This window comes from Lygodium microphyllum, chromosome 16, assembly GCF_053477565.2.
Source record: "Lygodium microphyllum isolate KBCC chromosome 16, Lygodium_microphyllum_v1.1.10, whole genome shotgun sequence".
Taxonomy (NCBI): Eukaryota; Viridiplantae; Streptophyta; class Polypodiopsida; order Schizaeales; family Lygodiaceae; genus Lygodium; species Lygodium microphyllum.
The window spans coordinates 120,619,988-120,637,778 of NC_141150.1; the positions used below are offsets into that span (position 1 = coordinate 120,619,988).

A 17,791-nucleotide genomic window follows, 5' to 3' on the forward strand; every position below is an offset into this window, starting at 1 on the left:
ATCATAAAACTTTATTATCACTAATCCTTTTATTGAGATATTTTACAAACATCGAAATTCTCTAGCAATACAATGTGAAAGAGTGCTTTACACTCATAATGCACCAGTCTACAAGCAAATATCTTGAGCAATGACCTCTTTGATGCAAACACCAAATTAGGTGCTTCTTAAGATAATTTATGTAGAGCCAAATTTCTAAAACTCCGTGTGTTTTTTAGATGAATGTTTGTTTATCCCCATTAAGTCATTTTGGGAGTTGCTCTTAGTTAATGCATTGAAAGAAGGAACCTTTATATCTTCCGCAACAAAAAAATGATGTAGTCATGAAATTGCCACTGCTTTTGATATGAAGCCTCAAATCAATAATGTTCCCACCCCTTGTTTGAAGTTTTGGTTCTAGTCAATGCCTCATTTGCAAGAGTAACTTTGAGAAAATATTACAACTTTGGATCCTCCAACAATCAACTCTACAACAAGTGACCTTGCCAAGAACCATGAGAGTTTGTCTTAGAAAGAATGATTATGCAAGTCAAATAAGGTCAAGTCTCATGGACCTACACAAGTCAAGCTTCCACATCAATGCAACAACCCCAATCATCTAAATCAAAGGCACCACCTTTGTCAAGCACTCTAGTTTGCTCCAAAGAAGAAAGCTCCCAAGGGAGTATTTCGTAAATTCTTGCCCTATGTGAAGAATGTGTAATGCAAACTGAAAAGTGAAGTTGCTTCTTGTTAGCAACCAAATGTGCCATTAACTCACCAAAAGGAAGAAATGAAAGAGCCTCGCATGCACCTTTTTAGGGCTGGTTTATACAATACAAATGGAAACTACATCTATTGACATAGCTTGTAATTACATGAATGAATAAATGAAAAACTAGAATGCATGTTATGTGTATGCATGCTCAAATTTGAGGCCTGATATCCCAAATACAAGTCGAATTTTCAGAGATTTTAAAATCTGCAATACAACCCTCTTGAAATATTAATTGAGCAAGGTCCATTATTACCCATTGCCTTCCAGAGCAAGAATTTAGCTCACAAAAGGAGTAGAAGCATCCGAAATTCCAAAATCAAGTTCATATGTTATGTGTCTGATTTGAATGAGTTTTGGTCAACAATGGAGCACTCAAATCTTGTAAATGCCAGCCTCTTAACCCAAAATAAGTACAAATTATGTGCTCTTTGCAAGATTTTGCCAAGATTCTGCAACATACAATTCTTGTTGGACCCAAGGAGTCCTATATGTTGCAAGTCATCCCTTAAAGATTGTTTGGCACTTCAATCTAAATCCAAGTCACCCCTGTAAAGATTGTTTGGTACTCTTGGATCTAAGTCTAATTGTTTGGCAACCCTCAAAACAAAAATGTGCAAAGTTTTGCTTCAAAAGTAAATACTAGGCATGTAGGTTCTTTGAGATAGTTGAGAAATTGTAACCTTAGGTAAGTTCTCACTTTACATATCTATTGAGTGCTTGGGCTCTTGATGTTCTTAGTTGGCAAGAACTGACCACACTAAAATGCAATCATTGAAGCTTGAGTCTTAGTTGGTCTCCTTTAAGACCGCCCCTTTCACACAATGTTCCTATGCTGCCTTTGCAGAAAGTTTGAGGTTAGAAACATTTTAGGTAGTGCATCAGAGGATGAGTCATCATGGACAATAGCTAACAAATGTTAATTGGGCACAAGGAGTTGAACAATTAAACTGTACAATTACCAATACCTAAACAAGCCTCTTCTTTCAATCTGATTTGGTGAATGATGAGAGATGCAATGTCCTCAATATAGGATTACATCGCAATGGGGCACATGTCCCCCCTCCTTCAATGACCCATTCAATCGCTTCATTAATATACCAAGTGTTTCATGCTTGTAATATGTTATATCATCTTTGATGAATTCAAAAACCACGTTATCAACTGCAATCCAGGCTTGGCCAGGCTTTTTCCAGGCCCCAGCAGAAACTCTCAGCTCTTGAACTTCTTCAGCATCCAACTTTAAAGAGGCATCAGCATATACATTTGACATGAGCACATATCCAGAGGCTTCTTTGCAGTCCAACTCAAAGATTTTATCAAAATAATGCCTTGCACGGCCCACATTCGTGTATGTCTTGCAACCAACAAGTAGAGACGTCCATCCAACCATGTCTGGTCTTACTGGAATGCTTTGAAGCACATCATCAGCCTCAATAAACCTACCAGCACGACCAAGGAGGTCAATGAGACAATTGTAGTGCTCAATGCTTGGTGAAATATTGTATTCTGCACACATTTGCTTGAAATAAAGACAACCTTCCTGAATTGAACCTGCATTGCCACATGCTGCAAGAAGACTAGTAAATGTTATGTCATCAGGCTTGAGACCTTTATGCTGCAGGTCTTCAAGTAAACAATGAACAGCTGAGCTTTCACCATACTGGGCATGCCCTGCAATGATTGCACCCCAGGAAAAAACATCTGGAGAAGGCAACTCAGAGAATAGTTTACAAGCCTCCTGTAGCCTTCCACATCTGGCATACATGTCAATGAGGGCATTTCCCACTGCTATCCCTGATTCCATTTTATTTTTTATAAGCGCTTGATGTATTAACTTGCCCTGTTCTATTGCTCCAATCAGACCACAAGCTTTGAGGCTGCTCAAATAGATGACTCTATCCGGCTTTACATGCTTATGTTGCATTTTATCAAACAGTTCAAGAGCCAAAAAACCATGCCCATTTTGAGCATAGCCTGAAATCATGGTGCCCCATAAAACCGTATCACGCACTGGCAAGCTATCAAAAGTGGCTCGTGCTTCCTCCATTTCACCACAGCATACATACATGTCAACCAGAGCACTTCCAATGACCACATCAGAAAGCAGTCCAAGTCTCCTAATCTGAGAATGTATTTGTCTTCCTTGATGTATTGCTTTGATGCTGCCAACTGCTTTTAGAACATACGAGAATGTCACATCTCCTGGCTCTAAGCCTTCCTGCAGCATTTTTTCAAAATGGCAAAGGGCAAGATATCCCTCTCCATTCTGAGCATACCCTCCAATTATTGCATTCCAAGAAACCATATCCCGCTGCTGCAACTCATAAAAAACTACGGATGCTTCCTTTATGCTTCCACATTTAAAATACATATGGACAAGCATGTTTCCAATAGCTGTATCTGATTCAAGCCCACTTGACACAATGTCACCATGTATCTGTCTCCCCTTATCCAGGAACCCTAGGGCACTACAAGCCTTCATGGCCCATAAAAAGGTGACCCTATCAGGCTTTGATCCTTCTTGCATTTTGTTGTAGAGGTCAAGTGCTTTGTCAGCTTGATCAAAGTTGAGATATGCTGAGATAATCCCATTCCATGTATAAACAGATGGCTTCAAGACCTTCCAAAAAGCATCAACTGCATCCTGCAAGCTTCCACACGATGTGAACAGGCGGATTAGATGATCACCTAAAACAGGCACAGAGTCATGTCCACTGCTAGCCAAAAGTGATTGCATTCGCTTGCTTGAAGTAAGATCCTTCCTTCTTGTGCATGCCTGCAGCAGCCTGTAGGCATCATCCCTGCATAGAGGGACACCTCGCTGGCACAAAAGGTCTGCCTCATACAGTGCTTCATCCAGCTGGTCTTTGTCACATAACCTAGACACACACATTGATTAAAAGTAAGAACCTGTGGCAGACAAAACTGAGAAAAGCTAAAGCTATCATCCTCAGGGGGGTCACCACAAAATATGTAAGTCTATCATGTGGGTTCGAAAGAATGGATTTATTAATCATTATCTCATTTATACATTTTCTTTAACATACAGAAAGGTGTCATTTAAAGGGGTTATTCACAATATTGAATAGACAAAGGGTGTATTTTGTTCATGGAAAATTCACAGCTAAGGGATTTTTTTAATAGGCCTTGAATGTACGTGATTGGGAGGGTGTACATATAGTGAACCCCTCGAGCTATCATTGTAATCATCATGACTAACATATATTAGTAAGCATAGCCTCCCCACAAAAGAGGCCTCAATGTTAAGTCTTCTACTTTTGACCCTGTAAACTATTCTTTTCTCACACACATAAACCCTGGCTGCATTATCCTTTTCCAAACCAATGGTATATATAAGTTTCAAAGCCTCACAAGCTGTATACCAAGAATAGCTCATGTATCTGAAATCAAGACTAGAATTCCCAAAACTACCCCTCAAATTCCAAATGTACCCCTCCATTTTGGCAAAAATTACCACAATGCCCCTAATTTTGCCAATATTTCCAACATATCCCTCACGATTTTCGCAGAAATGTCTCATTAAATCATATTTTGGAACTTTTCAGGAGGATAAATTGTCTTTCCATAAATGTTGGATGATAGAATGAAGATCTTGTTAAGCAATGAAAATTAGGGCAAAGTAAATCCTCAATTGGCAAAGTCAATTCAGCACTCATACATTCCCAAAAGCTATTTCTTTTAGTTGAAATTTGGTAGGACAGATGTCCAAACAAATCTATAGAAGGAGGCCAGGTAGGACAGCCACTTTTCATCCCCTTCAGCCATCATTCAGCTCTCATACATCCCCAAAAGGGAATTTGATCTGTTTCTTTTAATTGAAATTTGGTAGGACAGATGTCCAAACAAAACCCTATAGAAGGAAGCCAGGCTGGACAGCCGCTTTTCATCCCCTTCAGCCATCATTGTGCCACCAGCACCATCATTCCTACCTAGCACCAGCCTTCCACCCCCAGCCCTATCAGCATTCAACTTGCTCTGCTACCTAGTGCCATTCTTGCTACTGTCATGTTCTATCCTACCCTCCAACCCACTGCCTGCTACAGGTGGTTGTCCAACTGCTCCAGCCATCTCCCATTGCTGCCACGTCATTAAGTGCTGTCGTCTTGAGCTGTGCAGACCCAAATGCATCCCACTGCTGCCTCCAAGCTTGTTCCAGGCATCATATCTGCTGTCCAAGAGGTGCATGCTGCTGTCAATGGCTGGAATCACAGGTTTTCCAACTTGCCACACCATCAGTCAGTCCTCCAAACTGCTACATTTTCAGCTTCCTGTTTACTTCACTGTTGTCCAGCACCCAAATGCCAGCATCCAACACTCCTACTCAAAGACACAAAAAATTGTTATTGGTTTACCATTTGAATTTTGGCCTTTGCTAAAAAAAATTGTGAGAACAAGCAAGAGATGAGTCATGATGATGCGACAATGTAGCCCAATTGTACAGGATGATTGCACAATTGTGGCTATATATTTTTGTCATGAGCAGTGTCTTTGCTCGAGGATCCTTTGCCACATTTTTGAGTGAACTAGAGAATGTTGACATCTCCTGTGTGGTTGGCAACCATGTGAAAGCACATTTATATATGGAAGTATCACAAATTAGAGCAATTGCAATATGTCATGGACTATTTGAAACGTCCCCCAAGAATCCAACTTGCACACAAGACACAACACAAGCCATATCCACAAATAAAAGGGACCCGACATCAAACTCACCTCTGAGCCATTGAGCCACCCCCAAGTCTTGGAGCTAGTAGCACTCTGCATCACGATCATATCCCAAGGATTGGCATTTCATACCACCATCCCACACCATCTTGATGTATGGATGCATCAACCAATAAGTCAAGAGTCCAAGAATGGTGATCACACAATGATAATGCATAATAGGGCCTTGAGTCCTATAATAAGACTCAACTGCCCTAACCCCGTAGTGTCCTTAGTGCGTTTGCACTAATTCATTTCATGATAACTATGCAACCAATGCTACTAGCACCCATCCGAAATGTCCAAGGATATAGCACTTTCCCCCTTATGAATAATGTTGTGCTCAACAATATCCTCAAGGATGAAGTGGGGAAAACTACTCTTCAACACACGTAAAGACTCCCAACGGCCTCCAAGCAATTTTTCCACTTGACCAAAAACTCAGGATAAATGGTCCAACAAGATTGTTTAGTTCTAAGGTAAAGAACCAATTCGGGTTCAAGTGGAACATATCGAATAGTATACTGAAGTCGAGGGACTCGTCAATCGAAACAATCAGTTCACCTTGTCCCAATCCTTCTTTTAAATGACTAATGTGGAATATAGGGTGAACTCAAATTTTTGAAGATAAATCCAACTCCTAGGATACACTACTTATCTTCTTGGTAATTTGGAAAGGACCACAATGTTGAGCTAAAGATGCATTAGCTTTACTTAAACAGCCCCAAAACTTGATTAATTAATGAAGAAACCTAGTTTATTTAAAAGAAACGCGATCCTAGAGAGTTTCTGTGTCCCATAAGCACAAACCCACTTGGGATGGCCCAAACTTTCTATACATGCATATGCTGCCCTCCATTCAAAAACAATCTCGTTTTTGCAGATTTCAAGTGTTTCAGCTTGCTGGCACACCCTGTTCATGGAGGACATCTCAACCAAAGCTATCCATTGCTATCTACATCAGTTGGCGCCTGATTTCCAGCCCCCTTCACACAGTTTGGAGCTGATCCCAGCTAGGCAACTGCTGTTCCTGCACAGACCTACTGCTGTACAGCCTACCATGTCATCATAGCCCTACATTTGCTTCTTACAAGCTGTCGCCCAACTATCCTACCTGTCGTTTGGCAGTTTTCTCTCTCCTGTAGGCTATCCCGCCTGCATTTTTAGTCTTTCTCTCTCTTGCAACTTGCGTTTTTAGTCTTTCTTTCTCATGCAAGCTATCCTACCTGCGTTTTTAGTTTTTCTCTCCCCTCACTGCCGTCTGCATCAGATCCAACTTCTCACAGTTGTGTTTGCTAGTATTTGACATCCGAAGGCTGCCTTGTTGCGATTCGGGATCCGTTCAGAGTACGACACTCTCCAGCTCATTACCCTTGCCTTGATCCTTGAGATACAATTCGAGATTCAGTATTCATTCACTGCATAGTGTGTTTGCTGCATGAGCATTGTATATTCAAAAGTTATATCACTTCAGTTATTTTCTGTGTTCATTGTCTCTGAGTTACCCTAACCCTAACTGTGTTCTTTTATCAGTCTGTGCTTTGTCGTACAATTGTTACGTGTGTTTCTGTATCAGAGTATTTCTTTACATGGTATCAGAGCCTAGTACTCTCTGAGAAACCTAGGCCTTTGATCTGAAAGCTCTTCGCAAGAAGCAAAAACAACAATAGGTTCAAATGACTTCGAACACATCAACACCAATTCAATCTCCAGAACAACCTATGCCGAGAACCGAGCAAGAGTGGGCAAAATAGCTTGCTCCACAAAGATCCAACATGGTGGAAGACACTTCTGACAATACAAAAGAAAGGCTATACAAGCTTTCCACTGAAGAATATCATGTGATCATGGCCTTTAGACGAAAGAAGATGGAGAAGGTCGATCGAAGGATTGCCCTTCAGGAGAAGCTACTCAATGAAGGTATGCATGAATTTCTCTCTTCAGATGTTGCGCATAAATCTGATGATATTGCAAGGCCGTCGAGACCTCCCTCAGGGATGGGCCCTCCTGTTGAAGAAAGAGATCCGGAGTATGTTCCATTCTTTTATCCTCTTTCGACCACTCTGATTTAAGGTACTTTAGATTCGTCCTTTGTTCCTTCGTCTTTTACCCCTTCTACTTTGCAATATACTGGTAGAAATCATGAGAAAGATAAAATACAATCAATTGACTACGAAAAAGGTTCTCTTGAGGACCAATTCTTGTATCTTAACACACATCGTGGGGATTATAAGAAAAAGTTAAGTCCCTCTTCTTCTAACCTTCCTTCTTTTCAGTTTACTTCTCAAAATCAGAATGAATTTGGTGTTTCTATTTCTACATTGCATGGTGCATCATCATCATCATCATTTCATTTTCAATCATTAAATGATAAAAACGAACAAAATGCATATGCACCTTTCACACCACAAATTCAAAACCCATCCATCTCACCACATTCTTATGCTGCTTCCCCACTTCTCTTTACACCATTTGCAATCCCCTATCAAACACCTCATGTTGCACATCACACTGCACCAAGGGGTTATGAAAACATAAGCACCGCCTTTAGGACCTCATCCTTTCCTCCATCGGGTGGTATTCCATCTACTTCTCACACACTTTTGGGATCCTTGTAGCCTAGGTATCCCCCTCCCCCCCCCCCCCTCCCAAATCTCTCCCAAGTGTAGATCAGTTGGTACCACAGCTTGCTTCTATAGCATTACCTAGTGGACTTACTAGTCATTCTACTATGCCCCAGTCAAGCTTTGGACAGGGCTTTCGTGTCCCAGTGCCTCCACCTCCATTGGCACCTTATGGAAACATTCATGTTCCAATGCCTCCGCATCAATCGACACTCACTGGACACTCCCAGCCTATTTCAGTCTACCCACCTTTTCCCCCTCATTCTATTGGAGTTGGAGGGTGGCACAGTAGAGAGTGATGGAGGTCGAGCAAGAGTGAACCAATGAGTGTGTCGGCTTGAGAGTTTTTAGCAGAGTGAAAAGTCCAAGATGATAAGAGTGTACCAACAATGTGTTGGTACACAAAGAATAAAATGTATTTATACTTGGGGCACATAAAGGGTGTGTTCACATGTACAATGTGCGTGTACTATATACACGGAGGTTACCAAGCCTTTATATCCCAACAACCTTTCACTTAAAGGTCCGATATGAACCTCTAGCTAACCAACTCCCACTAGTTGAATACAATGCTCGTGTTGAGCTCTGCTTAGACTTTTAGTGAGAACATCTGCAGGGTTATCTTGTGTTTTAATCTTGGTCAATGTGATTTGACCATCTTCCAGAATCTGTCTGATGAAGTGATATCGCGCATCTATATGCTTTGTGTGTGAATGATACATGGCATTCTTAGCCAAATACACTACACTCTGGCTATCACATCCCAAAACTGCAGTACCCATAGACATGCCGAGATCATCTACAAGTCTACTCAACCATATAGCTTCCTTAGAAGCTTCAGTAGCTGATATATATTCAGCTTCAATGGTACTCAGTGCAACAATGTTTTGCAACCTGGAACACCAAAAACAGCCCCGCCAGCAACTTTAAAGACATACCCGTTGGTGGACCTACAAGTGTCCAAGTCACCTGCCATGTCTGCATCACAATAACCCTGCAAACTAAGTACACCCTGCCCATAGCAAATACTTTTTCTTTGTGTACCCTTAAGGTATCGAAGAATACACTTGACAGCCTCCCAATGTGCTTTGCCAGGATTTGACATAAACCTACTAAGAACTCCCACTGCATGAGCAATGTCTGGACGAGTAACAACCATAGCATACATAAGAGAGCCACAAGCTGATGCATAAGGAACTCCCTTCATAGCATTTGCTTTCACGTCATCTTTCGGGCTGTTGGCTTTGCTAAGCTTGAGATAAGGAGGTAAGGGTACCCCAAAAGGCTTAGCTTCAGCCATGTTAAATCTGTCCAGTACCTTTCCAATGTACTTTTCTTGAGATAAAAACAGCAATTTCTGCATTCTATCTCTACGAATCCTCATGCCCAAAATATGCTCTGCATTCCCCAAATTTTTCATGGAGAAAGCTGATTTTTGAGAGCATCCAAGCTAGTCTTTCTTTTCCCAGCTAGTAACATATCATCCACATACAAAACAAGTATTATGGGGCTGCCATCTGTATCATTTTTCATGTACAAGCAATGATCTGCATGGCTACGTGTAAACTCATGAGATAGCATAAAAGTATCAAACTTTTTGTACCACTGCCGTAGTGCTTGCTTCAGCCGCCCATACAGGCTGCATTTTAACTTACACACCATCCGTTCTTTTCCAGGAACTACAAAGCCCTCGGGCTGTTTCATGTAGATTTCCTCATCAATGTCACCATGCAAGAAAGCTATTTTTACATCCATTTAATATAGCTCTAAATTCAAAACAGCAGTAAGAGCAAAAAGCACACGTAAAGTGGTCATCTTCACAATAGGTGAGAAGACCTCTTGGAAATCAATCCCTTCCTTTTGTGCATAACCTTTGGCAACTAGCCTTGCTTTGTACTTGGGTTTCCCATCAATTGTCTTGACTTTGTACACCCATTTATTTGGAAGCGGCTTTCTTCCCTTTGGTAATGATACAAGATCCCAAGTATCATTTGCATATAGAGATTTAATCTCTTTCTGCATAGCTAGCTCCCACTTACTGCTGAACTCACATGACTTGGCCTCTTTGTATGTAAGAGGCTCACCCTCATCTATAAGCATCACATAATGCAAGGGGGGGTAAAACCTATGAGGTTGCTTTCTTATGCGTGTAGACTTGCGTACCCAACGATCAACATTGTCAGGAATTGGGTCTATATCAGGAGGTATATTATTTTCAGCATTCATTTGCTGCTGTAAACCATTTTCAGCATGCTGTTCATGCTGTACAGCACCTTCAATTTCATTTCCAGCACCTGCATTTTCATAATCAGCAAGCCTATCTTGCTGGCCATGACCTCCTTTTGCTTCTATTTGCTGTCCATCATCATCTGGCTCAAAAGTAACCGGCTAATCATCAGTTTCAGCCTATGGTACAGCACCTTGAGGCTCATTTTCTGAAGTAATGGGTGGCTGCAAACTCTGAAATTTTACCTTTTTTAGATCTTCATTAGAGGCTAGAGTGCCTTTCAGCAATTTTGCCTCATTAAACACAACATTATGGCTGCGAATAATTTTCTTGGACTGAGGTAACCACACTCTGTAGCCAAATTCACCCTCATCACCATAGCCCATGAAGATGCCTTTGGTAGATTTTGGGTCAAGTTTATTTCTCAATTCATTCCTAACATGCACAAAGGCATCACAGCCAAAAATGCGTAAATGGTCATATGAGGCCGATATACCAGACCAAACCTCCTCAGGGATGTCATTATTTAAGGACCTGTTTGGAGAGCGGTTGCAAATGTGAACCGCAGTTTTGAGTGCCTCTCCCCAAAATGCATGAGGGAGATTAGCAGTGGACAGCATGCACCGCACTCTTTCACATAAAGTCCTGTTATATCTTTCAGCCACCCCATTTGAAGAAGGGCTGTAAGGGGCTATAAGCTCCCTCTTAATACCATGCAAGTCACAAAAGGACTTGAATTCAGTCGATGTGAACTCACCCCCATTGTCAGTTCGCAAGCATTTCAGCTTTCTACCTGTTTGAGTGGTCACAAATGCATGAAAAGTTTTAAAAACAGCAAACACATCACTTTTCTTTTTCAGCAAGTACACCCAAATCTTCTTGGAACAGTCATCAATAAAGGAGACAAAATATGCAACACCACCCAACGATTTCACGGGCATACTACGTACATCAGAATGCACTAAGTCCAAGATATTGGACTTATGAGAGACACCAAAGTAAAAAGGATTTTTTATTTGCTTTCCAAGCTAACACTCATTACAAAAATTAAGTTTAGAGCCTTTTCCATCAACCCTCTTCAGAGAGGTAAGGACATCAAGTCCTTTTTGGCTCATATGGCCTAATCTCTTATGCCATAACTCCAAGTGGCTGCAAATTTCAGCAACTGCAAGAAACTTGCCATTCAAGGCTTTACAGTGCAAACAATACAATGTGCCCTTCTTGGTTCCTTTTGCAATCAGCATGGAACCCTTTTTCACTTTCCACAAACCACCACCAAACAGTGTGGTGTAGCCATGCAAGTCAAGCTGACCAACAGACAGTAAACTCTTTTTAATGCCAGGCACATATCTGACATCTTTCAACACAAGCTCTTGACCATTGTCTAAAGACAAGTGTACGGTACCAATCCCATCAATGCTGCAAGCATGGTTATTTCCAAGGTACACCTTTCCATAACTGCCTGCATTGAACATAGCAAAACACTCCAAGCAAGGAGTTACATGGAAAGAGGCACCAAAGTCTACAATCCAAGTCTGAGTGACACCATCATCAACAGACAAGAGTGCATCAATCACATCAACCTTGGTAATCTGCATATCCTGCATGTGGCATGCAAGGGCATCATAATCAACTGCACATAATACATTAGCCTCTGTATCTGAAAGCTCCTCTATGACCACACTAGAGGCCACATTTGCCTTTTCTTTGCCTTAGGATGTCTCCAATGCATCTGTCTTTTCTTCTTTCTTCTTTTTATCTCCTGCATTCTTCTTTCTCTCTTGTTCCTTCTTGTAGTACCTGCAATCAGGTTTCTTGTGGCCCTTCCAACCACAATGATAGCAAGTAATGTCACTCTTATCCTTTCCTTTGCTCTTGCTCCTGTTTCTCTGCCTTGCATATGCATTTTTCTTTTCAGCCCGCCTCTTACATTATAAGTTGAGTTGCTACCTTCTCCACTAGACATACGTCTGATTTCTTCATTCAAGATAGAACCCCTCACCCCATCATATGAGAGATTGGGGTTATTGCCGAGTGAAACCACCAAGGTTTCCCACGAGTCCGGCAGTGTCATGATCAAAAAGATTGCCCTCAACTTATCATAAAAGTCCAAGTTTGCATATTTGAGCTGATTTAGAATCCTTGTAAATGTACTCGAGTGCTCAGCTGTAGGCTTTGACTCATCCAGTCGCATATTCACCAACTTGCGCATTAAATGCACCTGATTAACAGGTGTGGTGATCTCATAAGTAGTCTTCAGCTTCTCCCATATTGCATAACCTATGTCTAAACCCTTAATGTCTGTCAAAATGTCATCAGTGACACCCATCTTTATGTAAGCCACACCCTTTTTATTCACTCTGGCCCAATCTACATCAGACATTAGTATGAGTTTATGTTCCTGCAAAGCATCCTCACAATCCTTGATAAAGTGATAATGAACTCAATGTGCTTAGTTTTCCATCAAAAAATGGATTACATGCCAACTAAATGGCACTCATAGAGTCAGAATGCAATGTAAAAGTCATACTCATATCAAGGTTGGCAACCAGATGGCCTAATCATCAGGCCTCCTTGCAAGCCTCAATGGATGCAGTATACTCAATCTCAGTAGCATGCAAGGCTATGTATTTTTGCACCTTGGACATCCAAGAAATAACATCTCCGTCAAAAACAAAGATATAGCCAGAGGTGGACTTCCTACTAACTACATGTCCTACATAATTTGGGTATTTATAGCCCATGACCTCAATATTTTGGCCATCATAAATGTACATATTTGTAGTGCCTTTACGGTATTTCATGATACCCTTCATGGCATCTCAATGTTGCCTACTAGGTATTACTATATAACAAGCCACAACTCTCGTTTCAAATGCTATGTCAAGTCTAGTGGCTATTAGGGCATACATCAAGCTACCCACCATGGATACATATGGGATCTTGGCTAGCCTAGTATTCTCATAATCTAATTGGGGATAATATGTTTGGTTGAACTTCGCATGAGAAGGTAATGGTAATCAATAGGCTTACAACCCTACATATGTAACCACTCAAGGACTTTATAAATGTACTCGTTTTGTGACAAGTAGTGGAGTCCCTTAGAGCGATTGCACATAATGCACACATACAAAGTATATGAGAAGCATGCCCCATGTCATCCATCTCAAAGCTATTCTTGAGCTAGGTCTTCAAAGCATCCAACACTCCTAGCAATCATCATGTTATCAATATATAGTACCAAAACGATAAGGCTACTATCTCGAGACTTGTTTATATAAAGATACAGATCTATATCACTAAAAAAATAATCAAGCACGCAACCACATGCATTGTGGACTACGAAGCACACCGTATACACCTAAGGTTACGAGACGTGGAAATTATGAATTTTCAATACATGAAAAGCCCCAAATTTCTGGGATCCAATGTCAAGAAATTTTACCCAAAATTTAGACAAAATTTGCAAAATCCCCAATTTAATTGAGGTCACCGCTCACGATGCCTGCAATTTCTGACTCAAAAGTCATTGGCAGGCATGAATGATGCCAAATCTGGGAAAAGCCCCAAATTTTGTGGCCCGATTTGCACAGATTTTGAAACTGTGCCTCTCATGTGTGAACACCCGCCAAGGCAAGTGGTAATGAGGGGATTAGAGAAAATTTTGATTTGTTTTTTAAAAAAACGAAGGAACTAACCGAGGGGGGTCTGTTGATCCCCGTCGTGTCACATCGCTCGCCTGTCCACGTCACGAACCGTCACGTGACCCTGTCACGTCTGACTGACGCTTGCCCGCCGGAGCCGCCTGCCTGTCGCCCATCACGTGAACCGCCAACAAATGTCGTCTGCACGTTGCGTCGTTCCACACGCAGTAACAGGCGCCTAATCCACACACCCGCTATCCAGTGCCGCCTGGTCTTGTCTGCACGTCGACTCTACCTGTTGCTTGCCTACAGAAGGTCGCGTTCAAGTTGGGAAGCGTACACAGAACCTTAAGCTCTGATACCAGCTGTTGGAGCTGGAGGGGGGCATAGCAGAGAGTGATGGAGATCGAGCAGGAGTGAACCAGTGAGTGTGTCGACTTGAGAGAGTTTTTGGCAGAGTGAAAAGTCCAAGACGATAAGAGTGTACCAACAATGTGTTGGTACACAAAGAATAAAATGTGTTTATACTTAAGGCATGCACAATGTGCATGTACTATATACACGGAGGTTACCAAGCCTTTATATCCCAACACATTCTTCCTATCAAACACACCCACCACCACCATCTTACCCTCCACCTCCATCTTATCCCACTTTCTCAACACCTCATGGTTCCACCTCATCTTCTGCCAAGCATGATTTCAATGATAAGACTCGTTTTAACTTGATCAAACTTGATGAAATATATTCCTAACTCCCAGAACCTATGGGATCTTGTGTAGGGATTGGAACCCTAACCCGATCTCGCACTTGTTCCATGCGAGGTTGTCCGCTCATGGAAGACTAGGAATGCCTCCGCTATTGTCGAGCTGATGTAGGGCTTATTGCCTAATTTTCATTCTCAGCTTCAGCATTTTGACTTAACGTCAAAATGATGGGCACACTTGACTAACCGCTATGCGGCTCGGGATAGGACCCGTCATATAAATCTTGCCCATGAGCTCTAACTCTTTAAAATCACTGACCGAGATGACTTAAAGTCAAGTTGGCTGAGTATCGATAACTTATTGCCGAATTCTCCACTACGGGAACTCCCAAGTTCTTTGACGATCAAGTCACATTGTTTCTAAACAAACTTCCAAGGAAATACTTCAACTTTGTGAAAGATATAGTTTCAAAGCCTACCATGCCTACTTTCTATGAATTTGAGTGTCGGTTGTTGCGTTACGCACGGTTGTTCAATCAATTTCATATGAACTTTTCATTAGAGGAGGCTCTTGTTGCTCATTCTCAGAAGGGGTAACAAGGGAAGGGCAAACTAAATCAAACCTCCACTCAAAGGCCCGAAGTGGTACGTTACACCCAGCAACCTCCCACCTAAAGGCCCGAAGTGGTACCTTTAAGTTAGCCAACTCCCACTAAACAAATGCAATGCTCATGCTCAGCCTTTGCAAGACACTTAGTGAGAACATCTGCAAGGTTATCTTGGGTTTTGACCTTAGTCAGTGTGACAAGACCATCATCCAAGACCTGTCAAATAAAGTGATACCGAACATCTATGTGTTTGATACGTGCATGGAACATGGCATTCTTAGCCAAACATAGGGCACTTTGGCTATCACAACCAAGCACTGGAATACTGAAGAAAGACCAAAATCCTTGACCAGATGGCCAAGCCAAATAGCTTCCTTAGAAGCTTCTATGGCTGAAATATATTCAGCCTCTGTAGTACTCAGTGCCACAATTTTTTGTAATCTTGAACACCAAGAGATAGCCCCACCAGCCAAAGTAAAAACATACCCACTGGTAGATTTCCTAGTGTCAAGACCTGCCATGTCTGAATCACAAAATCCCTATAACTCTCGTGTACCCTTTCCATAGCATATACACTTTTCTTGTGTACCTTTCAAGTATCGGAAGATACATTTCACTGCTTCCCAATGTGGCTTGCTAGGGTTAGACATGAATCTACTAACAACTCCCACTGCATGGGCAATGTTAGGACAAGTTGCAACCATGGCATACATCAAAGATCCAGAAGCTGATGCATAAGGTATACCCTTCATGGCACTAGTAACTGCATCATCCTTAGGGCAATTAGCTTTGCAAAGCTTTGTATGTGGCGGTAAAGGCACACCAAGAGGCTTAGCATCAGCCATATTAAACCTGTCAAGTACTTTGCTTATATACTTGTCCTATGAGATAAACAACAAATGCTCCCCTCTGTTTAATGCGCATGCTCAAAATGTGTTCAGCTGCCCCCAAATCTTTCATGGAGAAGGCTGAGCTTAGCTGCCTTTTAAGAGCATTCAAAGTACTCTTATGCTATCCTACGATCAGCATGTCATCCACATATAAAACCAGCACAATAAGGCTGCCACCATCAACCTTTTTAGTGTATAAGCAGTGATCTGCATGACTGCATTTAAATCTATGGCTGAGCATAAAGGTATCAAATTTTTTGTACCATTGTCTAGGGGCTTGTTTTAGCCCATATAAGCTGTGTTTCAGCTTACAAACCAAATGCTCTTTTCTTGGAATAAAAAATCCTTCTGGTTGCTTCATGTACAGCTCTTCATCCAAGTCACCGTGAAAAAAAACACAATTCACATCCATTTGATCCAACTCTAAATCCAAGGATACAGTGAGAGCAAAAAAAACACAGAGCGTAGTCATCTTTACCACTAGTGAAAAGACTCTTGGAAGTCTATGCCTTCCTTCTGTGTATAGCCCTTAGCAACCAGCCGTGCCTTGTACTTGGGCTTCCCATCAATACATTTCACTTTGTAAACCCATTTATTAGAAATAGCTTTCCTATCCTTGGGCAAAGGTACAAGCTCCCATGTGTTATTTGCATATAGAGACTTCATCTCTTCCTGCATAGCAAGCTCCCACTTTGTCTTGTTTTCACATGACTGTGCCTCTTTAAATGTTAGAGGCATGAATCACCCTCATCAGTCAACAAAATGCAATCCAAAGATGGCTGAAATCTCTATGTCTGCCTTCTGACATGTGTAGACCGTCTTACCCAATCATCTGTACTATCATGCAATGGGCCTACATCCTGAGGAATGTGCACACCATCACCAAGAGGCTAATTTTCAGCATTTTCTTGCTGCTGTAATCTGTTTTCAGCATGTTCTTGTTGTTGTTCTATTTCATCCTATGCATCTATTTGTTGTCCATGATCTTCTGGCTGTAGCACAATAGATTGCTGCTCATTTTCAGCATCAAAAGGGACAGAATTTGCAGCTAATGGTTGCTGAATGGCTGGCCATTCATGCTGAAATTTGACCTTCTTTTTGTCAAGATCACCATGTGTAGCATTTTTCAGCAACTTTGTCTCATTAAATACTACATCTCAGCTGCATACTATCTTCCTACCCTGAGGAAGCCAAACTCTATAACCCATATCTTCCTCATCTCCATATCCCATGAAGATGTCATTGATGGATTTCATGTCTAGTTTGGTCCTCTGTTCTACAGGTACATGCACAAAGGCATCACAACCAAAGACATGCAAATGGTCATATGAAGCAAGTTTGCCAAACCAAGCCTCTTCAGGAATGCCATTTTCCAATGCATGATTGGGAGAGGGATTGCATACATGAACTGCAATTTTAAGAGCCTCTCCCCAAAATTGCTACAGGAAATTAGCTGTGGACAGCATGCATCTGACTCTCTCACAAAGTGTGCGATTAAATCTTTCAACCATGCCATTTGATGCAGGATTATAAGGGATTGTCAACTCCCTCTTAATGCCATGCATCTCACAAAACTTGTTAAATTCATTTGAGACATACTCACCCCCATT

General features: G+C 41.5%; 1 protein-coding gene across 1 annotated transcript in view; it reads right to left on the reverse strand.

Annotated features, from left to right (window-relative positions):
- Positions 1-1,030: 1,030 nt before the first annotated feature.
- Positions 1,031-17,791, reverse strand: part of LOC148023311 (pentatricopeptide repeat-containing protein At2g13600-like) — a 39,336-nt gene continuing 22,575 nt past the window's right edge. The window contains exon 2 of the mRNA XM_087696349.1: positions 1,031-3,636. Within this exon, the coding sequence (XP_087552475.1) occupies positions 1,779-3,636 (1,858 nt within the window). The 3' untranslated portion in view covers positions 1,031-1,778. The remainder of the gene's footprint in view (positions 3,637-17,791) is intronic.